This window comes from Cornus florida, unplaced genomic scaffold, assembly GCF_030987335.1.
Source record: "Cornus florida cultivar Cherokee Brave unplaced genomic scaffold, ASM3098733v1 CherokeeBrave_3.0.0_Hap2_Chr01, whole genome shotgun sequence".
NCBI lineage: Eukaryota > Viridiplantae > Streptophyta > Magnoliopsida > Cornales > Cornaceae > Cornus > Cornus florida.
Genome location: NW_026775571.1, coordinates 103,900,287 through 103,925,925, shown reverse-complemented (window position 1 = coordinate 103,925,925; position 25,639 = coordinate 103,900,287). Strand labels below are relative to the sequence as shown.

Sequence of the window (25,639 nt, the reverse complement as noted above, 5' to 3'; positions counted from 1 at the left end):
GAAGTTCAAGTCTCAAGGTTGAGGATCCGCAGCTGGAGGACTTATCTATTCTTTCTCTTTTATTTCAAAGTAGGATATTATTATTTCAGCAATTAGTAACGGATTTATGAATAGTGGATTTTGGTTAAGGGGTCCTTGAGTTACGAGATTCCCGAGTTGTAACCATTCCAGAGTTATTAATGGAAATTTTTGTTTATTAGTTTTGTTCAGCGTATTATTTATTTATTTTTATTTCATTTGTACTCTGTGCTTGTTTGAAATACTTTAATTGCTTTGATATTCCCTGGTTTTGTGCGCGGATTTGATCAATCCGTGTTCCGAAATTAGGGGGTATCATAGAGGGCGTTGCGAGTTGGAACATTGATAAAATATCATATTACCTACCTGCCGCACTGCAGCTGGTAAATAATTGCTCATTTTGTTTTGTTTGGATTGTAGAAAATGTTAGAGACTGAAAATATAATGGAAACAATCCATTTGTTTGTGGTAAAGTCAAAGGTGTGATAGAATATCTTGTTGAAATATATATATATATATATATATATATATATATATATATATATTTGGAAAAGTGGGAAAGAATATAATTTGATAGATATATTATATATATTTATAATTGTGTCAGGATTATATATATATATGTATATATATATATATATATATGTATATGTATATATATATATATATGTATATGTATATATATATACATGTAAATATATATAGTATATACACGTGCACTGTCAAATTTTAGAAGGGCCAATTATACAAATATAAAAATCTCTTCGTATAAAATTTAAAAAAATTAAAAGTTCAGTGGGGGCAATTGCCTCCACTTGTCCCTATGTGGCTACGTCACTGCTTATCCCCTATCGAATCAGGATGAAAAGTGAAATGTGTATAAAATGAATGAGTATGTAACACTATCCAATAATTTAAACTTTTGGGTAAATGAACAAGTATCCATTCGTTACGCAAAAGTATCACAGTCCAAATGGTATGTTTGATTTTGTGGATGAATTAACATGTTCAAAGTCTATATGTTTGATTTTGTTGATGAATTAACATGTTCAAAGTCTATTTTACAACCTCTTATAAGATTGAAAATTTTTTCCATTAAAAAAAAAAAAAAAAACCAAATTAGTTCCATATAAACAAATTTCCATGTACATATATTTTTAGGGCAGAGAGTTTTAACGAGGTTCAAGCCCCTATGGTGCGAAGAGAATCACCTAATAAGGCTGGTTTGGGATTAAGTTTACAGTATCCAAACGCATGTTGAATTTTAAAAAATAGCGTTTTGTGGTGTTAGGTGAATAAAAAACGTGTTTTTAGGACGTAGAAGTTTAATGAAAAAAGCGCATAACGATGAAGCTGGAAATTGAAACTTTTTAATTGGGTTCTGGGTAGAGGTTAGTATCTCACGTTTTTGGACAATATAATCCCTCATTTGTCATTATTATTTTAAGTGCATCCGGGGTAAAAAAAAACGTTCAAGTAAATAAAATACTAAGAAGTTTAAGTAAATAAAATGCGGCTCTATTACCATCACTTTGTATATCATAATACATTATATATGTGTATATATATATGTACCCAATTTCACACTTTCAACACTAAGCTTATAATATTATCGATTCTAAATTTTGGTGTGTATTACATCTACTTAAGAAATTCTAGCTTAGAATTTTCAAAGACATTGGTAGTATCTCCAGATTTATTTGTTAGAAATTTTCTATAAGTGCATCTTTAACCGTTTAAGAGTGCTTTCGAACTATTGAGTTAAGAAAAATTTTCAGCCTCATGATGAAATTACATTAGGATAATGAACTCGTTTATTACTGTAATAAAATTAGTAATAAAAGTGTTTTAAATAATAATATTAACAAACAAATTTAAAATTGTAGTACTTTTATAACAACTCTACTGATAAAAGTAACGTCAAACGAGTTCTAAATAAATATATAAAAAATAGTAAAAAATTAAAAGATTGTATATATTCAATCAACCCGAGTGTAGTGTAGATTACCTTATGGTTGGAGTGACAAATTACAACACGATACGAGTTAAAAGGGTTTGAATTTGACAGAAACGGGTTTGGGTCTACAAGAATCTACACGATTAACCCCATTTACTTAACCGTGTTGGGTTAGGATTGAGGGGTTCAACCCATGTAACCCATTTATGATCCATTTAACTCAACATGTTATCATAAATATTACCTAAGTAATATATTATTTATTTAAACCCAATTATTATGGATAGTTAAGTCATTTCAATATAAACCTTGTATATGACTTATGATTTTTCTTCTTATTTTAAATTTTTTATATTATTTTGTGTTTGATTAAATATTAAATGTCTCGCTTTGATAAACAGGTCATTGAACGTGTTAACACCTTTACCTGTTTAATAAACGGATTGGGTTAGTGTTGAGGGTTCTTGATACGATTATTAAATGGGTTGAGTTTGAATTTACTTATTTAATATAATACCCTTGTATCGATAACACACGATACGATTATGACTTACGAACCCAAGTAGCCCACCCTAACTCATTGGTGTGAACCTTGTTCGCACGACTACGATGGAAAGAATGTCCCATTGTTTTAGTGTACAATGGTTTTAATTCTTGCGCAAGTGTTGTGTTGGGCTGCATGATGTATGCATACCAAAAGAGCACAAGCTCATACGGATGGTCCGCTGTGGTGTGTGAGCCGAATAAGGATTTTCTTGTAGGGCCCGGGAGGAGAAGATCCAAATTCATATTCAGCAGCCCTCAATTGAGGGATGTGTCGTACACGTGCTACGAAGCGCCGTGGACTAGTCGCGTACCTTTGACAACTCATCTCTTTCCGCGAAACACGTGTCAATACGTCATGCTGATCTGGGTGGACTACAGTTGACGTGGCAAACTTCTATTGGTGGAACCCAAAATTCGAAGGTCCGATCACAGCCGTCCATCTCATCTTTCTTAAGTTCGCCTCTAATGATTCCCTCGTGACCGTTCCCTCGTCGAAGTTATAAGGGGCCTGATTAGAGAGAGAAAATATGGAAACAGAGACTTTTAGAGAGAGAAAGCGCGTATTGGGACAGAGATAGAGAGAGATTGTTGCTACACGGGTATGAATTAATGTTTACGTTTGTCTGAAATTCACTGTATTTCATACCTCAATCAGCTTAATATGTTGATTTTCTGTGTGTTTCGATGTGTGTGTATATGCGTATCAACTTTACAACTGGTAATTCAACTGTACGAACTGCCAGTTTCACGTTTGTTCTTTTTTCTAGGGTTTATGTTGGTAGATTGGTTAAATTCTGATTTGATGTTTGTGAATTCTCGTGAGCTTTATGAATGTTGTTACTCTTGTTGTTTTCAATCACCTGGGTTGACTTCAGTTGAAATATTATTGTTGCTCTTTAATTTTTTTTTCTCTCTTTGATATCTCTCAACTGTCTATGAAGATCGTTTGCTGTTTTCTAGGTCTTTCGTTTTCTTTTTCTTGGTTTTATCAGGTTTTTTTTCTGGGATTCTTATATATACACGAGTGGGTATATATACACACCATTTAAATAGAGGGCGTGTGATTTCTTATTACTGCAAAAGTTTTGCGCTTTTCTTTCCCTTTTTTCCCTCTTTTTTGATTTCATCCCGACCATGTCGAGCTCAGCTCGGGATTTTGGCAAGCTTGAAAAGTTGAGCTCGGGCTCCGCACATAATTATTTTGAAAAGCTCGGTTTCAGCTTGTCTTGTTTAATAGAAAAGGCCAACCTTTATGAACGTATGTTTTATGATGAACCTATAGAAGTATGAACAAGCCTATGTTTATGAACTTGTTCATGGAAGACATACGGGCCTACCTGATTTTAGTGTTCATGAGCCTGTTCAAAGTCGGCTTGTTTACTAAATAAGCTAAAAAAAACAAGATCGAGCCGAGTTTTAAATGAACTGATCCCAAGCTGTTCATGAACAGCTCAGTTCATTTGATGCCCTAGTGAGAATTAAGGTGGACATGAATTTTGCTCATATATATTGAAGGTACATTGTCTGATCTTATCCGGACTTAGGTATATGCATGAATGGTAGTGATTCTAGTATCTCTCTTACATATTTACCTGTTTGTGTGTTTGTATTCACATAGATACATGTACATTTGAATACTATTTCTATACAATTTATGAATTATGACTGCTGATGAATGCATCTTCCTTTACATATTCGACTGTTCTGATATCTCTGTTTCTTATCCTAGTTATTTCTCTGACAATTTCTTGCAGCTCATTTGATTAATTAAGTGGCATTTTGTTTCCCGTTAATGTTCTTAAATCAAGATTCTGGTGCATATCACAAGTACAGATCAAATGCCATCAATTAAAATGAAGACCAAGTCAACCACGGGCTGTTTAAGAGAAAGAAAGGGTCTCCATGTATGCCAAAAATCGAGTATGATATCCAAAAATCATTTCAGGATTTCTCAGCAAGCAGCAGAATTTGAGACTAGTGTTCAGAATTGTCAGGATGGTAGGGAACTGAACTTAGCAAATTTTTTAGAGGAAGAGATCTTTCTTGTTTTTTGCAATACGGGTGACGTTTTTTGTTTTTGTTTTTGTTTCTGTTTTTTTTTTTTATTTGTTCCCTCTCTCATATTGTCGTTTAATTTATTCCCCTTTCTGTTAGTATCACCCTAAATGTGGAGCATCTTACTTCTCCTCACCGATTCAGTTATTGGTTTCCATTCCACACAGCCGAATCATCTTAATCGGTTTAATATCTTTTTATCTCCAGATTCTCCACTTTAGAAAATTTAGTAATCACTGCTTGAAACATTATACAACTACAGCTCAAATTTATGAAAAATAAAGGCTGAAGATTATTGTTTTTTCATATCTTAATTTATTTTTGTAAATTGCATTTATTACCTAAATTTATGAGTCTATGGTTCCTGCCTTTTCTCAGACTAAATTAAATGTATTTACTTCAGCTTCCCTATAAATATCTCCAATACCTAGCTTGCTAAATTACTGTGTTAATAATCATCAAGGTTAAACTTGATTATTATTACCTTCGAGCGAGGGTTCCAAGTATAATAGAAGACCACCGTCTTTGGTCGACAGGAAGACACCATGATCCATTATCTCATATGGTATTCAGAGACCAATTAGGTTTCCAAGTATAATAGAAGACCACCGTCGTTGGTCGGCAGGAAGACACCATGATTCATAATCTCATAATGGTATTCAGAGACCAGTTAGGTTTCCAAGTATAATAGAAGACCACTGTCGTTGGTTGCCATATGGATCATGACGGTATTTTAATTGTGGTGGACATGATCCACCGTCGTTGATTACACCATATGTATATGATATTTAAAATTGTGGTCATCAGAAAATGTTGAGAGGCAATATATCTAAGTATCATTTGCATGGATATGTTCTCTTTCAGATTTCGTCAGTTTTATAGTTAGCTGGTTATCTTTTTTATGTATTTATTTTTACATTTTTCATGTGGGCGATGGAAAAAATACTTTTCATGTGATTTTTTTTTTTTTTTTTTCTTCTTTTAATTGCCATACTTATATTTTTTAGTTTCTTTATACAATATAGTACATGCTTTGGACATCGGAGGTGATGAAGCAATTGACCACCATGAATTGCTCGATGATGAAAATCTTCAGGTGCCGGAGCAGTTATCACCTTTAGTTGATTCTGCAACTATGGGGAGAATGGTAAGCTGTTAATTGTAAAGGCTCAACTGTTGTAAATGTTTGGTTATCTAATTACAGAAAAACATTCTTTTCCATTTTATTTGGGTTTTGTGGTATTTACTTCAGATTTATTTTATTTTATTTTATTTTAATGTCATTTTTGTGCTGGTACGTTGAATGATAGAAAATTTCCATGTGCACTAAAATATTTGCATGAAGTTCTTGCTTGGAATCTACCTTAAATCTAATCCATGTTATCTAGCCTTTGAGAAATATATTCCGTGCTGTGCTTCTCTGTGTTTTTCTTTAAGCTGAAAAGAAGGAAAACAGAAAAAAGAATAATTAATTGCCCAAATTTTTGGTAGTTTATTCTTTAATGCTTCAGTAGTAAATGTATAAAATGTTGAGATCATCAAGGTACCCATGCTACATATTCTATAATTATCCATTCATGTATATTATTATTGTTATTTAATATTCTTCATTTTTATTGCATTTATTGTGGTTTCTTTTTTATATAATTTAGAGGCTCTAATAATATCTTCTATATAGATACATTTATTGTTCTGATCTGTTATGTACTTATTTTACAAATATTATGATATCTATTAACCTCCATATGTCAGATTTAGTCTTTTATTGATTTGTAACTGCAGTTGTATGCTTTCCAAATGACTTTATTCCTTTGTTCTTTTAGATGTGATATTATGTTTGAAAAGTAGTCTAAGAAATTCTCAAGTTTTTTCAGAAATTCTCTAGCTTCACTTTACCCTGCTTAATAACATACTTTACTGGTTTCAGAGAAAGTGCTAACCCACTGGCAGTTATGTGAATTCTAAATTGTTTCAAATGGCAATAGTGTTCCATTTGTGCAAAAAATAGCTTGGCATAGTTTTTTATTTGTGCAATTTGGGCAAAAAAAATAGCTTGGGAAAGGCTAGAAGTGTTACAATGGAAATATGGCCCACTTGAGATGTTTGGCATATAGCTATTCATTTTATACATGTTCGTGGAAGATTTTGGGGCCATTTTTGCATTCAAAATTTTTCTTATTTGCTGCTACCCCACTGCAATTTTGTTCATCCTGCCAATGGTAAAAATTCATCTTAAATTGGCAACTCCGGATGATGATTGATCAGTTAGTGCACTTACTGATGGCAATTTTGTATCATTTTGTGTGTCGATCCATAGATTTCATACGTGAGCAAGTATGTGAATCTGGTGAATCCCATATTGACCACTTTTAGATCCTGCAATCAATTTTGGTTGGTCAGTTCTAGTTGTGTATTTAATGCAATTTCACTTCCCTTAGTAAGGTCCATTGTTTTGTTTCCAATGAAATACCAAACATACAATTTGCAAGCTATCTTTCATGTATAAACAATTGCAGATGTAACTTTGAAATTTTAAATGTATATGATACTTATTAGCCCATGTAGTCAGAATCTTCCATGTTTATGGTTTACCTTACCCTCACAAACCTTATCCTCCTTGTCGTGTTTCACTCGGTAATTGGCATAAAGAGAGCCTTTTCTTGTCTGCCTCCTTTTAAGGATCTAAGATCTCGTAATGATGCCATTAAAGTGGTTTTTATTTTTTATCTATCAAAGGAAAGGAAGATCGTTGCATGATTTTTGTTTTTGTTTTTTATAAATGTACATCGCCAATTGGTTTGTAGATAAATTGCCCATATAACTAAATGAAATACACCCAAATGATCTTTCCTTTGTTGTCTGTTCACTTAATCCCCCCCCCCCCCCAAGTGTCTTAGATTTTATTTGCTTCCTTCAGATGTTCTCATTTTGCGTAATATATCTGAAAAACTCTGATACTGTAATCCTTAGATCTACTATTGAGGTAATTTAGCCATGATGGTTCAATTGATTGCAGGGATCCACAACAGCCATCTGCCCATCAAACTTGCAGACAATTTTCTCTCCTATTCTGGAGTCTATTGAAGTTCCCAGTGAACGAAATGTTTACAGTGACACAGGTATGGCCTTAATTGTTGCTGGTTGAATCCTATTGAAATAATTTAAAGATTGGTATTCAAAATGCCTGTAAGATTTGAAATAAAAATGATGAAAACCGTTGAAAGTTTGTTGCCTGTTGTTCGTTTCTTCCCAAGCAGGATGTTGGAGTGAAATTCCAGATAGCTACTTTTTATGGTTCTAGACTACGGTCCGTCTGTGTAGAAATCTTCAGAACATACTGCCACAATTATTTGTCTTCTTTAAGTTCTTTTGGTACCATTGAAAACATTTCCAAACACACCTTAAGCTCTTTGTAACTCAATTTTCACTGCACTAACGGTCACGCGCGTGCACACATATTCTGGAGAGCTTGGTTTAATCAGAGTAAATTTACAGTATCATTGTTCAACAAATAATTAAATTTAGAAATAAGGAAGAAGGAAAGAGAGAAAAAAGCATCATGTTCAATCTATTTTTTTCCCTAATAAACGATGCCAAAAAGTTTTTATATAATCTAATTCATGAAATACACAATGCGTAAGTTTTTAATGTCGTATTTATATATGATACCCATTCCAAGCTTCTTTACTATATTGACTTACCATAAAGCTATACTGCCAATTCTGCTGTGATGCATTGAGAATTCTTAGGGGGGATTGGAATCAAATTTCTGCACATAAGGCTTAGGTGATAGTCAATGTTTATCTACAGGAAGTGTCAAATGACATGGATGTAGTGGTTTGAATTTGTTTTCTCTTTTTGAAATTAGGTTCCAATCTTATTTTTGGGAATTTATTCACTTCTATAGAAAAACAACATGAAATCAAAGTTCCATGTTCAGTTTTGAATTAGACAAACTAGAAGTGAAGTGACATTATTATATTCCTACATGTCTCTCATCTCACTTTTATTAATTTGTTTCATAGGTGTCTCTCATGCCACTATAGGAAGCAACAGAGATTTTGATTTGCCATGGCTAGGAGCTGAAGATAGTGATGAAAATGGAAGAAATTCATGTGAATATCTAACTTGGAATGTACCAGACCTCGACATATCTGACATGATTGTTGCTGGCTTACCCAATGAAGGCAACTTGATGTATGATGATATCACAGAGACTACTTTTCCTGATTACAGATGTGATGAACCTAGTATGTTACTTGATTTGACTGAAGAATACATGATATTGCCTTCCCTTGAGGATACTATGGTAATAAGAAATAGCCATGATGGCAGAACATGTGAAGAAGCCACCATTGCTTCAGATGATTCAAGCTTATATCTAGCAATTCATCAGATGAGATCCTGCAACCAGGAATCTGATCATAATCCCTGCCCTGATTCAGATCAAGCAGAGTTCTTTGATCCACACATGTTTATCAGAAATCCACCAGAGCTACCAGATGTGACAACAATAGTTTGCCCCACCAAATTACCAAAGGAAAAACTGAAAAGCAAACCTATCACTCTAGTACTTGATTTGGATGGTAAGAAAAATTTGTGCTCCTGAGTATATGCTTACTAAAAATCTTGAGAAAAATTTCATTTATTGATCTAATTTTTTATTATTAAATTTCTATATACGTCGGGTGATTTTTACTTCGAAATATGTGGGTTCTATGCTTTGCATCGTCTTTCAAGAATGGTTTTTATTTATTTAAAGTTATCATTTAAAAAAATATTTTGAGTTATTCTTGGTATTGAAATTTGGTTACATTGGCTTTCATTTGTGCAGAAACACTGGTACACTCTACGTTAGAACATAGTGAGGATGCAGACTTTACCTTTCCTGTTTTATTCAACATGAATGAGCACACTGTTTATGTGAAACAGAGGCCTTATCTCCTGACATTCCTGGAGAGAGTTGCAGAGATGTTTGAAATCGTGATTTTCACAGCAAGTCAAAGCATCTATGCAGAGCAACTTCTGGATATACTGGATCCAGATGGAAAACTTATTTCACGTCGAGCTTATCGTGAATCATGCATTTTCTCGGATGGAAATTACATTAAGGACTTGACAGTTTTAGGTGTCAATCTTGCGAAAGTTGCCATAATTGATAACTCCCCACAGGTGCAGTACCTGCCCATTTTGATGGTTCTGTCCTTTGCTAGCTTCACTATTTTTAAAACATATTTTTCCTTTTATCCTTAACTTCCTTCATCGGTCATGTTCTAAATAGTCATAATCCTGTTTTATTCTTTTTGTGATGAAGATGTATGTGTAAGATCAAATTAAGTTGGACTACTAACTTATATGTTAATTTGGACCAGTCCTTGTTGCTAGAAATTTAGGAACAACGAGGGGTTTGGATGATCCACTCGTAAAAAACTATTACTTCTTTTGGGTTTTACTGAGTAAAAGTCATGAGTAACTTTTCATTTGGATCAAATTTGAGAGTAATATTTTCCATTTCCTTTTTAGAGAGTAAACAAAGATATTAATTCCTCCAGTAGGTTAACAGTAACATTTGAAATATTGTCTATATGCCTAAGGGAAAAAGGAGAACAGAAAAAGAAGAATGAAGAAAATGAGAAAGAAGTCCATGTCTCTGTTAGAAAAGATCCTGAATATTGAGAATTTTTTTTTTTATGATTGCAGGTTTTCCAGTTGCAAATAAATAATGGGATTCCTATCAAGAGTTGGTTTGATGACCCATCAGACTCTGCATTATGTTCATTACTTCCTTTCCTAGAAACCTTAGTAGATGCTGATGATGTCCGTCCTATTATTGCGAAGAGATTCGGTAACAAGGAATAAGTGCCCCCTTGTTCTCTCTTTATTAGCTCAATTTAACAGCTCCTTATCCCTGTCATCTCATTTAAGCAAAAATTGTCGTCCAATTTGGATGCTCAATATCCATTCCTCTTTGATCTCTTTGTATCATGATAGGATGGTTTTTGCAATAAAATTTTTAGTCACATAGTCTTGTCAACTTTTGGTGTTCTTTCCTTTTGCGTTTCTTTCTCTTTCAGCAATATTGCCAAATGTTCAATCTAATTTTTGGAAGAGGGTAGTTGCCAAGAATGTCTCTATTTTCTCTACAGTTGTGCTAATATATGCACAATATTGTGCATATGAATTATTATATTGTGAAATAAATTTTTACTCTTTTTTCCACAAATACTAGTTGGTCCCAATTTGCAATCATATTTTGTCTTTTGAGTGCTCTTTACTATTCCTATGGCTAATGGTAAAAGGATGCCAAACGCCAAAAAATCTTGAAGAAATCTAAATTTAGGGACTCAACAATTGGAAATGATTTAGTCTTTGCATTACAATATGCTTAATTGGTACTATCATCCTTCAATTGTTTATGTTCATTAAATAGGATATGGATTTTTGTTTTTCAGAAACCGTGATTAGCAGACCAGTAAGTTGGGGCTTTGTTTTGTTTTGTTTTTGTTTCTTTTTATTATTATTATTATTATTTTTTTTGTGCAAGTCAATTTATGAAACATGACATGGGAGGGATAGCATTTTATATACTTGTTGATTTTCAAGAGTCAATAAACAGTTTAGGAATTTGAAAGGATTTCATAAACAGATGAGAACTTGAGGAAAATTAGGACATAACCTCTCTCAGCTAGGATAAGATAAACATATATTAAATTAAAACAATTATACACTTTTGCAACTAGTGATATTTCAGGGAAACACAGGAGTTGCAAGATGTCGTGAAATATTATAAAAGTTAAAAAGTCTGAAACTAAAAAACCATAGTTATTCCAATATACCACTGGGCTATTAGCCTAGCTGATTTAAACTCTCCTCGCTCAAGTTCAGTACAACGTTTTGTATGATCTTCATATGATTTTGGGGTGTTCATGGACCTCTATAATCTTTTCTATTTCTGTAAGGAGGGTGGAGGTTATTGGGATTGACACCTATAGTTATAACAGTAAGACTTGCAGGTTATCTAGTAACATTGCCTTTCCTTGTTGTTAGTGAGGAAATTTTTTCATACTTTTATGTTCTGGAAGTTCTTACTGTATATTAGTTAATTGTTTGGCTGCAGATGTCTTATTCATCTTTTACATGATTGAAAAGCCCTGATTACTTACCCCTTCAAAAAAAAAAAAAAAATCCTTGATTACTTGTGTAAATATTTCCCTCTTCAAGAATTATGATATTGGTCTTATGATATCAATATCTAATTGACTATATGGAGTTTCTCTAATTTCAGAAGCTGATGAGGCTTAGTTCAAATACCAAAATGTTAAATATCTTATTGATAGGGGTAGGATAGATTGTTTTTTTTGAAAAGTTCTTTTCATGTCTGTCGGGGTAGAAATGCATTTTTATATGATAGTATCTCAGAAAAATGTTAGTTAGAAAGTTTAAAAAGTGACTTCCTCCTTACCGAAGTACAATTGAAGGGTGTGGCAAAGTTGGGCACGCAGATGGTATATATATGTTGTTGAATATATGTACGATAGAGAGAATATCTTCAGGGGAAAGAGGAAAACTGAAAGAGAGGAATCCTTCATGGTGAGAAGTGAGAACTAGCAGGAAGTCCTTGGTGTTGTTTGGACAGAATATAGGGTCTGAAATTCAGCATTTTTTGCTTAACAAATTGATGCAGGACAGTTGAGAGATTGAGAGAGAGGAAGAAGAAGAGAGAAGAAGTAGAGGGAGAAGGAAATCACTGATAATAATCTCTGTAATTAATCAATATTCATGAAAAGTGCCCCACAATGTATCAATCACCCATATATATCGGCATAACAATAAACTCTAATGGGAAACATAAACCCTAAATAAATAAGGAAAGTAAAATAAAATAAATCCTAAATCATCCTCTGCGCCTACAAGACTACATCTATAGTACGTGCAGCTCAGGATCTCCATCACAAGTTCACAAATCATGATATTTACTATATATTTAGGATGCTTTGCTTTTTAGAAAGCTTTTATGAGGAGGTAACATGTCAGGTCTAGACCTGTAAACCTATTTTCGTCTAGAACTGTGCTAGCCTAACAGACAATGTCATTTCTTTATGGTGAAGGTGCACTGTGGGCTGAAAAGGCTTTAAAGAGCTTATATTTATAGCAATCTGCTCATAACTACTTAAACAGACTTCTCTTTATTTTTGAAAAAAGATGCATAGAAACGAAGTCCAAAAGACAAGTAAGCAAAATTAATAGGTTACTGATCTAATTAAATCCTAGTTGGATCCAAACTAACATTAAAATAATCTCGTCCAACGAAATTAAGTGCAAATTGATTAGGTATAAGTATAGAAAAATCAGAATTGATCTTAAAATGCAATGATCTTAAAACTCCAATAAAGAAATCCTCATATTGTTTAGATAGCCAAAGCAACAAAGGGAGAGAGACTTAATAAACACTAACTTTAAGTGCAAAATAATTAATTGTAAGTATAGAAAAATTAGAATTGATCTTAAAATGCAATGAATTTAAAGCTCCAATAAAAAAATCCTCGTATTGTTTAGGTAGGCAAAGCACCAAAGGGAGAGTGACTTAATAAAATACCAACTTTAGTTTCAAGAATGGAAGCTCTTGAGTTTCTGTAATATTTTATTTCCTTAGCTTTTATTTTTTTTGTCTATTCTGTAAGTGTGTGTCATTCTGGTATTTTTATTCAAGTTTATCTAGATTACATATTAGGACTTGATTGCCATTCATCTTTTTCTCAGCTTATCTCCTTGGCTTCAACCTTGTAGAAATGCTTGCCCTTAAAAGTCAAAGGTGTCAACAAAAGTCCTTCAAGCACAATTAAATCTTCGTCATTGGACTTGCCTCACCGTTCTTTCATGATACCGGCATATGTCATGTGCTTTTGACTTCAATATTAGGTTATGTTGAGCTATTGTGATCTATTTATTTAGTTAGTTAAAGGTCCATTGTGTAGCAATGCTAAAATCTCCTGCCAGGCATGATAATGGTTTCCGAATCTACGAGCAGCCACTTTGTGTAAAATAATGCCAAATGTTATGTTTGAGATTTACTTCACCCTTCCCAGCAGTCAGCATATAGGTGAGACTAACATGGGATAATTTTTTTATTTTATTTATGATTTGAATTTTGAAGAGAAGAAGATGTTCTTAACTAAGAGTCATAATGTAATAGTAAAAGCTTGTGTTGCCAAGTGTGAGAACCTGCTTCTAAGGTTGAGGGACCAAGGGTTGGGCTTGCGTTTGCTTCTCTCTTCCCAGGCCCTGGGGTATAGGCAGGACCAACATTAAATAGTAGTGTCTTCTACTGTTTTTTTTTTTTAGTGAGGTCTTTGTTGATCAGAGAAGTGGTCTTGTTACTAATTGTATCTGCTGATCAGAGAAGTGGTCTTTATGCATATTTATGCTTGTTGCTTTGCCATCTGCAAATTCAGTTGTATGTCTTTAAGTAATTCATGTAAACCAGAAGGAGAATTGCCTGGGTATAATTATATATATCTAGAACAGATTTTAGATATATGGAAGTAGTATGACTTAAATTCCAAAGGAGTTTCCTCATAACTAAGACAATGTATTGATTTGGGGCAGTACACTATATAGTAAGTGCTCTAGTGACTAAACCAGCAATGGCAGTACACACGCTGAGAATGTAAATTTGCTGAAGGTTACCAGTTCCAAATTATGGTTTCATACGACTAAAATTAAAGTTGATCCGGGAGTTGTAGAAGTTTCTAGGGGTGTGGAATTCTACTTTACAGTATATGGGCCAGTGGAACAAAGAGACAGTGGCATGCCTTTAGATATCGTTTTTCCAGGCTGCACACGTGGGTTGAAGGATCAAGATTGTTTCTGAAATGGAATGGCCCCTCAAAGGTTATGTTGAGAGTGCAAACAACTAGTTTGTGAGAGAGGGTGAGAGCTAAACTTGAATTGCCATTATTGACTACTTTAGAGTTGTCAGGAAGACAAAGATGATCGTTTTGTGGAGTTTTGTGCAAACCAGTTGACAATGATTGCTTGTCATGACATCCTTTGCTAAGTTACTATCTTCATATATTAAGTTGTAAACTTTTTGAGTTCTTATCTGCAGGTTTTGTGAAGATCTATAATGGATTGGCTGCCAGTTGCAATAACAATAGGTATGCAGTTTTGTGTTGCTAAGAATCTTTCTTGAGATTTTTCTATAACAACTAACCTGCCTAACGGCATCTTTGATATTTCTCCCCTGAAAATTGAACAAATTTCAGCTGTTTAGCCTGTTTTACTTCATTCGGAGGGCAGATATTCCGCTGTCATTTTTTTTTTATCCTCTCCAATCATCTCTTGTTTCTTCCTTGAATGATATTACAATTTTGTAACATAAAGCAAAAGCATATTCAGCTTTTATGTAATTTATAAGAAAGTAAAAGCATATTCGGTTTTTTGTTTTTTGCATCAAGTGGAGGTAAGATGGCATTGATTTAGTTATATGAATTTTCTACATTTGATGCATTCCCTGCTTGAATCAAAACTAAAGTAGGAAGTCTTACCCCTAGAACTGTAAACCTTCTAATGGGAAATTACAATGCAGGAGAGAAGTTCCCACTAGTGTGCTTAACTTGATGTTTGTTTAATCAAATTTCAACATTCCTAGGGATTACCATTTCAGATTACAATTTAACTTGTTTCCTAGTTTGAAGTAAAGTTTAGAAAAGATGGTAAATACTAGTGTTTCATACGTGCATAACACATAAAAAGATCTGTAGCCTTTTATTTATTTTTCTCTGTAATGACCGGGATAGTTTATGCTATTGAATCAAGAGCCTTGCCGGCATATTTTTGGTCCTTGTTTGCCTTTTTGTGTTTACATTGTAACGTTAATATTTTTTAATCGATAATGCAATAATTATGTAAATGTATTAAATTCTCTATTTAAAGGTACTAGAACACGATATAATATGTTACCGGGGTGTTGCATCTAAATGTGTTGCTAATTGTTGCGGTGAGTGCTGTAGTGCAGGATGACAAAGAATGTTTGGGAATCCTATTTACTAAACAAGTCGGTTCAAAAAATGGAAAATATAATAAAAAATACGAAAAACGATAACAATATTGTCTCTAGTAGGGCATAGACACGAACCTTTTCTCTCAGAGCGCAGCTTTCTGACTGTGATCTATTGGGCCAAACGTGAATGTTTTATCGGGCTCAACTTGGCTCAATTTAGTTATAGAAAATGACTTTTTTCTGATTAGAGAGACTGACCAACAAAGTGGAGGGTCATTGCAGCCTTTGATTATCCCATCACGCAACTAAAACACTAAGATCTCATACAGATGCATCACACGGCAGCAAAGCCACTCGGCTATGTTGGTCGGTTCATGTGGCAAGGTCCTTTAATAGTCCTGATGCATTCCAAAGGAGAAAACAAGTTTATAGAGGCACATTTTTGATTTGTAAAAAACGAGCATCTATAAATAGGAAAAGAATGTACCAATTATCTCTTAAAAGGATCCTCCTTTTATTTGTTCTCATGATTATGGTTTAAGTTAATAATTGGGTATTAATACTAAACACTCGCAATTTGATAACTCAATTCATTTCAGTAGTTAATCTTAAATAATTTCGCATTTATTTAGTCAAGTAATTTTAGTAACACAATAAGGATGCAACTTTGTCACTTAGAATAAATTAAAATTTCAAGTAATTGAAATTTCATTTATGATTGAACATTTAAAATTTATATATATATATATATATATATATATATATATATATAAATTTATTTACAAATTATCACTTAGATTTCATCTCTTATTTTTTTTATTTTTTATTTATTATTATTATTTTTTATGAATCCCCCCATTAGACATGATATGACAGATGGCGGGGTGAGATTGAGTATGTTGCCACATAGTTTGACACGTAAGCATCCTCTCCAATTGGCAACGAATATATTGTTCCCTCTTAGAAAGAACTACTGAAGCTTAATCAACGAATGTGGCATTAAAAAGAAATACTTAAGAAATGTGAGCCAACAGAGAATCTAAGTTTCGTGTCTTTGCCTTGAATTTGAAGCACTCTTTACAACCCCACAAAACCCTTTGGAACAGACTGACTTACAAGAAAAGAACCTCAAAACCCTTAAAATCCCATCTATAAGACCAACCCACCTAATGAAACACATGTTTGTGTCCAATTTTTCCTGCATTTCATTTTAGGAGCCCTAAAAAATCCTGAACTCCCAAGTCCATCAAATGGCTAGTGCTCAGTTAAAACCTGTTGCAACCCTGCTTTTGGCCCTTAACTTCTGCATGTATGTCATAGTTTTGGCCATTGGTGGATGGTCAATGAACAAAGCTATTGATCATGGTTTCATCATTGGTAAATCTCTCTCTCTGTCTCTCTTTCTAGACATGTAACACTGCATTTTCTTGACATACTAATGCTGAGGAAGATGATAACAGGTCCGGGATTTGATCTTCCGGCACACTTCTCACCAATATACTTCCCAATGGGGAATGCTGCAACTGGATTCTTCGTACTATTTGCTTTGCTTGCGAGTGTTGTTGGCGTTGCATCAGTCATCTCTGGATTCCACCACATTCGTATTTGGAGCTCTGATAGCTTCCCAGCTGCTGCTTCTGCTGCCACAATAGCATGGACTCTCACTCTCCTTGCTATGGGGTAAGTCCTTGTCCTTAACAAAGACCTCATCATCAATCACTAGTTAACCTTCCTCTAAGTCATGAGCTAACTTGTTCATTTTGAATTCACTTCTTATGGTCTTTCTTTCAATTAACAAGCTATATGATTTGTGCAGCTTTGCCTGGAAAGAGATTGATCTGCACACCAGGAACGCGCGTCTGGTAAGAACAAAATGCAATTACTACACTCTCATAAGTTTCATGAAAACAATATTTAGCTATATTTTACAAATACTTGTTCTGTTTTGCAGAGAACAATGGAAGCATTCATGATTATCCTTTCGGTTACTCAGTTTCTATACATAGCTGCCATTCATGGCGCTCCATCAAGTCAAATTTGAGGGTTGAGGCACATTGTTTGTGTGTTGGTGTGGTTTGCCTTTAATTTGTTTGCCCATTTTATTTTCTTCTATTCATACTGTACAGAGGGAATTGGCTGCGATGATTCGTGTGATATATATATACATATATATATAATTGTATTTGTAGGAAGGAACAATAATGAAAAGAAAAGAAGTGATGTATGAAGATTATGATTGAAATGAGCATTTGAATTTGTTTGCACAAAAAGATTGCATTGCTTCTTGATTCTGCATCACTACAAAGTCAATACAGTGGTATATAACAAGAAAATATTATTACTCAAGAAAGAGAGGTTGGAGAATAATAAAATTGCTCAGGAAAAATATTGGAGATTTGAGCATGAGCAGAGAAATGCATTGAATTAATTTTGGATACTTTCGTCACCCCGGAAGAATTTGAAGGTTTTGGAAATTAGTATTTAAATACTACTATGCAATTCCACACAAAAGCTGTGTTTTTTACCCAACTATACGGGTGTGCCGCTCCCGTTGGTAACTTAAATTTTCTCGCTTTTGCGCCCGCTTTTTTTATTTTATTTTCCTAGTTAAGACTCACACACACTACCTCCACTGAGGTTCAAACTCCTGACCTCCCTTTAAGAGGTAAGACCCTTGTACCGCTAATCGACAGGCCTGTTAGTTCTTGCACCCGCTTTATGTGACTTAGTTTTTGACAACTAGGGTGCGCCAAATACCAATCCCAGAGTTTGCAAATCATCTGAGAGTCCAAAGAGGCTAGTGGATGAATACCCAAAAAAAAAAAAAAAAAAAAAAAACCAACTCATGCATGTATATCATATCACAAAATTTTATTTCGGGACTGTCCATCAAAACAGCAAAGTAACCACCCAGTCCTATCCCTTTCTGTGACTTAAATTTACCAAATGACTAAACCAGGGACTCGGGCTTTAAGGTGCTGGTGTCACAACATAATTGATTACTTCCAAACTAGGGACTAAGGCTTAAAGAAAAAGAAGCTCATGATGAGAGAAGAAAACAGATTAGGAGAAAAGAGTGCGGATCCAACAATAAGCAATTCACAATGTGTGAAGACTCGCTTCATGCAAGCAATCAAACAGACGTTAAATCACTCCGTAGAACAAGCAAATTCTGCATTACGCAATTCCTCAATTTAATATGGAAGCATCTTCTGCTATATATGGATACAACACGCCAACAAACGGAAACAAGGAAAATTTATAAGAAAGAGAGGGAGAAAAACACTACTCGCTGCAAAAAAAAATAACAAGAAAGGAGTATTACAAAACTAAAGACATTTGAGTTTTCTTCTGAAGCACTAAAATTACTGAATATGTGAGTGTTTTTATCGTCAGGCCTCTCACCCATTATTGTTCAGGAAAGAAACTTCAGATGAGAACTATAACACACTTCTTTGACCCATGTACTTCTTAGAGTTCCGCAAACTTCACTGGTCCAATCAAGCTCATAGACGTTTTGTTCTGCATCAAAGGAAACCACAAAGAATGATATGCATGATTTAGAGTCTCTAGAGGAACTGTTGGTACATTGTTGCATACATGAAGTGCAGATATACAGGAAACAGGCATCAGGGCATTTTTTGAGTCATTTGCATAAACACATAAGATACTTATCAAGTAGAAACTAGATGCATAAGGAGGTAAGAATGTAGAAGAATTTCAATGCTAGTAGATATTAGGAAGTCATTGAATCAAACCCCTTTTGCAGAGTAAGAAAGAGGATCTAAAATATTCCCTAGAAGACCATAATACCTATGGAAACGATTCAGATCTTCAGAACTTCCATTTTATGGGTAACATGTCAGCTGTAGAGGTAACTGCATTGAACTTTCATTCCATGGCAACAAGTTAGCTGGAGAGGTAATTACAAACAATGGTCAGACGTCATGATAATGGGAAGGATCTTGGAAGATATTCCTCAATGTTACTAAGCATTTAGGACTTGGCATCCACACAGGCTCACATTACTACTTTAACTATTTTAGTATTTTAGAACACAGTCCCCCCCTTCTCATTTACACCTTTATTGAAGTAACTTTTTTGACGAATATGGTGCTCCCAAAGATGCAGAAAACCAAAACATAACAAGAAAAATACATACTATATACACACACACGTACATATATATAAAGGACACTGGTCATCTTCAACCTTGATACAACACAAACCATAAAGGGCTAGCTTAAAGCTCCCGCCATTGCAGGGTTTGGGGAGGGTCATATCAATAATTTCTTCATCATACACCCGTATCTCCAATGACAACCCTTACTCGCTTTAATTCCAAGGACCAAACAAGCAGAAAATGGAAAGAGGTTTAGACCTTCATCGTCCCTATAATGAAATAAACCTTTACAAACACATTTATAGACTTCTAAATGCTATATCCAACTCATTTTACTCCAAATTATTATTTTTCCAATTAAAATAAGGAAAATGAAATCTATGTAGATCTACGTTTTAGAAGTTAACCCTTCAATATTTTGGCAAGAAACAGCAAACTAGGATGGTAGGATTTGCGCCCAATATAGGCAGAGGCTGAACAATTCCCCAATGCAGAAGTTTATAAACCTTTGACATTTGGGTGCCTGTCCAGGTGGCAACCCATTAGACATCTGATTTTAGGAACAAAAAGGCTAATGCATCCTATAATTTGGTGCAGTATTTGACTGGTAAGCAAATATTGGAAGAATGAATCTAATTATTATTATTATTTTTATTAATGTCAAGAATAAAAATACTAATCAATGGATTTTAGAATTCATAGGGGTCATTCAAATATATAGAGGGAACAGGACCAGGCTGTCGGACCAATGATGTCTACATAGACAAAATGGAATGGGGGACTGTCTACACTGATATAAAAATGTGAAAAGGATTTCAGTCTTCGAAATCTTGATCAAATTAAATTTTGAAACTGTTAAAAGCTGCACCACCTGAATTTATCTATTGGAGCCTGTAAACACCTCAAACAATCCACAGCAACCCTTCCAGAAACTTGTTTGCACCGGTTGTGTAGTTGAAGCTACTTGAGGCTGCAAATAATTTCAACAAAACAGCATAATATAGCATCATTTGTTCAGTGCATAGGTGAAGTAAACAAAAGTCAAACTCAACTCCAAAGCCCAAAAACAAAGAAAAAAAGAATAGGGACCATACTTGATTATCAGAGCATTCAGGAATCTCTGAGTCTTTGATACATTCTGCACCATTACCATTTTCAACTCTGGCAGCATTAAGTGACAGCAACAGTTTATCTTCATCTTCTTGTGCTGCAAAGCCCATTGCATCAGAAGTTGCTGCAGCATTCTCATCTGATGTTAAAACCATTTTATCCTCTTTGTTCTGTGATCCTGAATCCACATAGATTGATGAAGCCTCAGCACTCTTGTCTTCTGAAGGCAATTTTTTTTCTGCATTTTCCTTTAACCCTGATTCAACCACATCAGAAGACACAAAATCCACAACCGGAGCACTCTCAGTTACTTGAACCACCTCTTCAACCAATGAAACCTTATCCGAGTCAATAACAGGGGCAGTTTCCACAACCAAATTATAAGCCCCCTCAACTGGAATATCGGTAATTTGAGTTACCAATTTGGACAAAGAATCAACTGGCTTAATTGTATCAACAAAAGAGGCAGCATCCAAACTTGAACAATAATTCTCCTCTTTCGACTCTCCAGACTCCACCACCACTACATTCTTCTCAACGACATGAGACTCATCATCGGAACTGCTACTGCTAGAGCTCCCATCATCAGTAGATGAGCCTTTATCATGCGATTCTATACTAATGCTTTTGCCCTCAGACTCATCCTCAGGTTTTAAATTACTATCAATCTGGACAACACCCTCCTCTTCCATTGCCCCTTTCTGCATACTCTCTCCGTTATTGCCAAATCCTTCAATAGAATTTTTCTCCAAGACAAATGATCGAGCAGATGAAGCGTCTTCTCTCTTCTCAACCTCTTCTTCCCCTCCCTCAGTAAATTGATGCTGGTGGTTAAGGTGGTCCTGAGACATTGGAGAGCTAACCTCACCTCCATCATTCTCGTTCTCATCATGGGTTTTCACACCATCATCACCTACCATAGTTTGATTCATTCACAAGTGTTCAATATGGTGAATTATTAACAAAAGATGTATTATTGGGACAAAGATGGGTGTCTACTGATTGGAGGATGAACTAGAAAAGTAGCAATAAACTAAGTAGCCATAGACAAAACCAAGAAAAATAAGACAAATTAACAAATAACCATCAAACCAATTTCGCAATTGCATACACACACACATACATACATACAATCAGTAGACAGTAAACCCCTCCAATATAAATCTGGACCACACTTATATAGATTATAATTGAGAGAGATGTACTTCGAAACTAAATCAAGTTAAAAAATAGATGTTACCACACACCTACCAAGCTTTTTTCACAGACAGATCGACATGAAAGATCATAAAGATAAAGGGGGTGACTGATTGAATGATGGGCACACATGGATCTGTTGGAAAACCCAAAAAAAAAAAAAAAAAAAAAAAAAAAAAAATTTTGAAAAATGAAAATTGAAGTGTAAAGAGGAAGTACCTTGAGAATGAAATGCAGGGTCAGTACTATTGTTGGATTCTTTTCCTTGCTTTTTCTTGGCAGCTTTTCTTTTCTTGGCACCTGATGGCATGATTGGTGGTTGTGGGGAAGGAGGTATAGGGTAAGCGGATGGTGGGTTGTCCTGTCCCTCTGAAAATCAAAGAGACCTCTCTCTCTCTACTCCTTGTGTGAAGACGGTAGATTTCAAATGGACTACGGGACTAGCAATGACTGACAGCCAAATGTAAAGGGATTTCTTATGCTAGGGAATCCAATTTTTAGAAACTTTAGTAGGCTAGCGTTCTTATAACGGAAAAAAAATACAAACAGATATTTTATCACTGGATTGATTTAATGAGAGGTAAAAACGCTGACTTAAATTTATATTTATCAAATTATATGTATATATATATATATATATATATATATACATACAATATACATGATGACAAGTAATATCTATTATTTAATGAATTGACTTTCCATTCAAGGGTCTAATGAGTTGAAATTTGAACATTCTCATTCTCAAAAGAAAAAAATGAATGAAAACCCTAAAGAAGAACAAAAAGATAGAAAAACGACCCAAAATAAAAAAATAACTACATGAAAAAAGATGCATATAGAGAGAGAGAAAATCTCTCTATACATATATACATATATATTATATACAGTATTTACTAATTTTGTTTTGATTGCCTTGATTTTCTTGGCACATATATTTGTGTAAATATAAGGAGAGAGGTGGAAAAAAAAAAAAATAAAATAAAATAAAAAAGTGGTAGAATATGGAATCGTATTAACAAGTTAAAAAAAAAACAGAATCGTAGTCACCTTTTTTTTTTTTTTTGGGTCAACCCTTCTTTGTAGAATTTGAGGTTAAGGAAATAAGGTTTAGTTTGTGGTGCAAAAATTAAAGTTGTTCAATTTGATCGAATCCTACCAATTAGGGTTCAAAATTTTTGATTTGAAGAAATTTTGAAAAATCGAGTGACATACAAACCTTAATAATCCATAATTACTCCGTATATAATTTGTTCTTCCTTATAATTTTGTTTGAGAAGCATGTTTGTATACATATTTTATTTTTTGTTGAATTGTTTTAAAGTGAGTTTATTTTGCATTTTAATTTTATTTTAATTTTAGTCCAAAAATAAAGATAAATTGTATAATAATATACTCTATATAATATATTATATAAAGTATAACATATACAGTGATATTTGTACATATGGTAAAACAAAAGTAATTTTTTTTTCTTTACTTGCTGATTTGGGCTAACTTGGTGATCACAATACTATGTTGAGCAGGTGGATTAACCACCACTGTTAGATACTCACGGGAGGTAACTGAAAATTATTTTTTTCCTCTCATAACTCTCTCTCTCTCTTTATTATAAAAATTTTTTAAAAAAAAAACCAAAAAGTGAAATAAAATGTTACTTATTCACTCAACTTGATGGTTTAGAACAAAAGAAAAAGAAAAAGAAAATTGATTATTTAGACATGTTGATTGAAATTTGTTTTTATTTATTTTTAATAAGATAGTTTTGTTTTAAAAAAAATTAGTTGACGTGTAACGTTCTGAAACATTGGATTGTGTATCATAAAAAAGTAACAATAAAATCCTTTTTAAAAAATAGTTTAATGAGGGTTTTGTTGCTATATTTTGTCCATTCTAATACAATGGATGAGATAAGAGCATGTCCAATGCAAAATGCGATATTTTCATGCTAAATTTATATTTTGAGAGAAAATACAATGTCAAAATGATATATTTTAATAATTCTTCTCCAATAGTGCATTCCATTCAAAATGCTATATTTAAATTAAAACTAACAAGAAAAATATAAAATTACGAGAGGTCTTTTGAGAGCTTTTATATTTGGTATTGGAGTGTATTATTTTTATTTACTTGCTATATTTTGAGTTTAAGAGGTCATTTGAAATCTACTATATCCGACAATACTTTTGATAATCTCAAAATATGAGAGGTCTTTTGAGACTCCATTACAGCGTCTTATTTTCATTCACTTGCTATATTATGAATTTTCATTCACTTGCTATATTTTGAATTTAAGAGGACATTAGAGATGCTCTAAGTTTGATAGTAAAACTCGGGGTGCAAGTTGGTAATCCAAATTTTTTGAGTCTGGAGTGATGGCTTTAATGTTTCGAGTTGCGTTATCTTTTATCAACGAGTTCATAGTAAAATTTATCTTTTATCAAGCACGTTCTACTGAATTTTCATGCAATCATCAATACCGTGAATTTGATATTTTGCAAGTGTATTTTATGAAAACAATTAGGTTGGACTCGGTCTAAATATAATCTCTAGTATCAATAGGGCCAAGGGGGACGAGGCACACAGTTAAGAAGAGTAGTAGTACTTGTAAATGTTGAGTGGGAAGTCGATAGGGGGCAGAAATTTGGAGAATGGCTGAAATAATTATGGGCAGATAAACATGAATGTTGGACAAATAAGTGGTGTCGGAATTTGCCAACCACTATTTTATTTATTTATTTATTTATTTATTTTTTGAGTCATTTGATTGATTGAACTCTACGTATGCCACGTGTCTAGATTCATCACTATTAAACTCTCTCTCTCTCTCTCTATATATATATATATTTATTTTTTCTGCTTAATAACATGGTTGTATTAATTTGTGACCTGTCTGTTTGATTCACTATGATTGGTCCCAAGTTCCTAACACATAAAGGAGTTGGTGTGTCGGGGGGCATTTAATTTCTAACCTTAACCTTTGAGCGGGATTTAAAAGTGATTACTACGCGCGCGCGCGGGGGGTGGGGGGATGATTGGTCCCAAGTTCCTAACACATAAAGGAGTTGGTGTGTCGCCGGAGACCGCGGGGGGGGGGGGGGGGGGGGGTTAATCTTAACCTTGGAGCGGGATTTAAAAGTGATTACTGTGGACCGAATTCGAATCGGATCGATTAAATTTATATTCAATTTGTTAAGCAAATAAATTATCGGATTCGGATCACTAACCGGTTCTTGGACTGAATGTCCCAATTTATATCCTATTTAGCTCGGACTTGAATTGAATCGACTTCAAACTCGGATTAAAATCATATTTACTAACATATATAATTATAAAGTTAGATGAAGTGGAAAATTGTTAATATATAGAATACTACATAATATAACTATGCAACTAAATGAATATAATGATAAATAATCAATATATATAAATTTAGTAATATATAACTAATATATATAACATTGATGAGAACACCACACTATTAGTATGTATATTAAGAGATTTATTAGCATGTGGATGAGAACACCACACTATTGTATATATAACATTATGATTTTTTTTTTTTTTGATTACCTCTAATACAATTCTAATAGGATTATTGATATAAATATGTAAAATTATTGATAAATAA

The 25,639-nt window shown here is 33.7% G+C and overlaps 3 protein-coding genes across 7 annotated transcripts; 2 read left to right on the top strand and 1 right to left on the bottom strand.

The window, feature by feature from the left end:
• Positions 1-3,014: 3,014 nt before the first annotated feature.
• On the top strand, positions 3,015-15,028 carry LOC132310889 (uncharacterized). Of its 3 annotated transcripts, none has more exons than XM_059808719.1 (7): positions 3,015-3,120; positions 4,276-4,519; positions 5,602-5,723; positions 7,593-7,695; positions 8,602-9,162; positions 9,411-9,748; positions 14,685-15,028. In XM_059808719.1, exons 2-7 carry the CDS (start codon positions 4,360-4,362, stop codon positions 14,691-14,693), a joined length of 1,293 nt encoding a protein of 430 aa, XP_059664702.1. In that variant the 5' UTR covers positions 3,015-3,120; positions 4,276-4,359; the 3' UTR covers positions 14,694-15,028. The 3 variants fall into 3 exon arrangements, with proteins under 3 accessions (XP_059664702.1, XP_059664700.1, XP_059664701.1); XM_059808717.1 differs by lacking the exon at positions 14,685-15,028 and adding an exon at positions 10,277-10,799; XM_059808718.1 differs by lacking the exons at positions 3,015-3,120; positions 14,685-15,028 and adding exons at positions 3,133-3,239; positions 10,277-10,799.
• LOC132310946 (membrane protein PM19L-like) lies at positions 14,685-17,848 on the top strand. Of its 2 annotated transcripts, none has more exons than XM_059808722.1 (4): positions 14,685-14,733; positions 17,039-17,258; positions 17,395-17,440; positions 17,530-17,848. In XM_059808722.1, the coding sequence occupies exons 1-4, from the start codon at positions 14,703-14,705 to the stop codon at positions 17,617-17,619; spliced, it is 387 nt and encodes a 128-aa protein (XP_059664705.1). In that variant the 5' UTR covers positions 14,685-14,702; the 3' UTR covers positions 17,620-17,848. The 2 variants fall into 2 exon arrangements, with proteins under 2 accessions (XP_059664705.1, XP_059664704.1); XM_059808721.1 differs by lacking the exon at positions 14,685-14,733 and adding an exon at positions 16,420-16,955.
• Positions 17,849-18,735: 887 nt separating this feature from the next.
• LOC132310925 (uncharacterized) lies at positions 18,736-22,511 on the bottom strand. 2 transcript variants are annotated; one of them, XR_009482771.1, is made up of 5 exons: positions 22,228-22,511; positions 20,796-21,724; positions 20,573-20,671; positions 18,984-19,100; positions 18,736-18,870 (listed from the first exon to the last, which is right to left on the bottom strand). XR_009482771.1 is itself a non-coding variant. In XM_059808720.1 (4 exons), the coding sequence occupies exons 1-3, from the start codon at positions 22,316-22,318 to the stop codon at positions 20,579-20,581; spliced, it is 1,113 nt and encodes a 370-aa protein (XP_059664703.1). In that variant the 5' UTR covers positions 22,319-22,511; the 3' UTR covers positions 18,736-19,100; positions 20,573-20,578. The 2 variants fall into 2 exon arrangements, 1 of the variants encoding a protein (XP_059664703.1); XM_059808720.1 differs by having other exon boundaries at positions 18,736-19,100.
• Positions 22,512-25,639: the final 3,128 nt, after the last annotated feature.

Bases quoted from the DNA above. Each gene is read 5' to 3' on its own strand.
- LOC132310889 (XM_059808717.1), top strand. From the start codon at position 4,360: ATGCCATCAATTAAAATGAAGACCAAGTCAACCACGGGCTGTTTAAGA. The intron at 5,724-7,592 runs GTAAGCTGTTAA...AATTGATTGCAG, and splicing joins CTGCAACTATGGGGAGAATG to GGATCCACAACAGCCATCTG. The intron at 7,696-8,601 runs GTATGGCCTTAA...TTTGTTTCATAG, and splicing joins AAATGTTTACAGTGACACAG to GTGTCTCTCATGCCACTATA.
- LOC132310946 (XM_059808721.1), top strand. From the start codon at position 16,829: ATGGCTAGTGCTCAGTTAAAACCTGTTGCAACCCTGCTTTTGGCCCTT. The intron at 16,956-17,038 runs GTAAATCTCTCT...AGATGATAACAG, and splicing joins TGATCATGGTTTCATCATTG to GTCCGGGATTTGATCTTCCG. The intron at 17,441-17,529 runs GTAAGAACAAAA...TCTGTTTTGCAG, and splicing joins ACACCAGGAACGCGCGTCTG to AGAACAATGGAAGCATTCAT.
- LOC132310925 (XM_059808720.1), bottom strand. From the start codon at position 22,318: ATGCCATCAGGTGCCAAGAAAAGAAAAGCTGCCAAGAAAAAGCAAGGA. The intron at 21,725-22,227 runs GTACTTCCTCTT...AAACTATGGTAG, and splicing joins CCCTGCATTTCATTCTCAAG to GTGATGATGGTGTGAAAACC. The intron at 20,672-20,795 runs GTATGGTCCCTA...AATTATTTGCAG, and splicing joins CTGAATGCTCTGATAATCAA to CCTCAAGTAGCTTCAACTAC.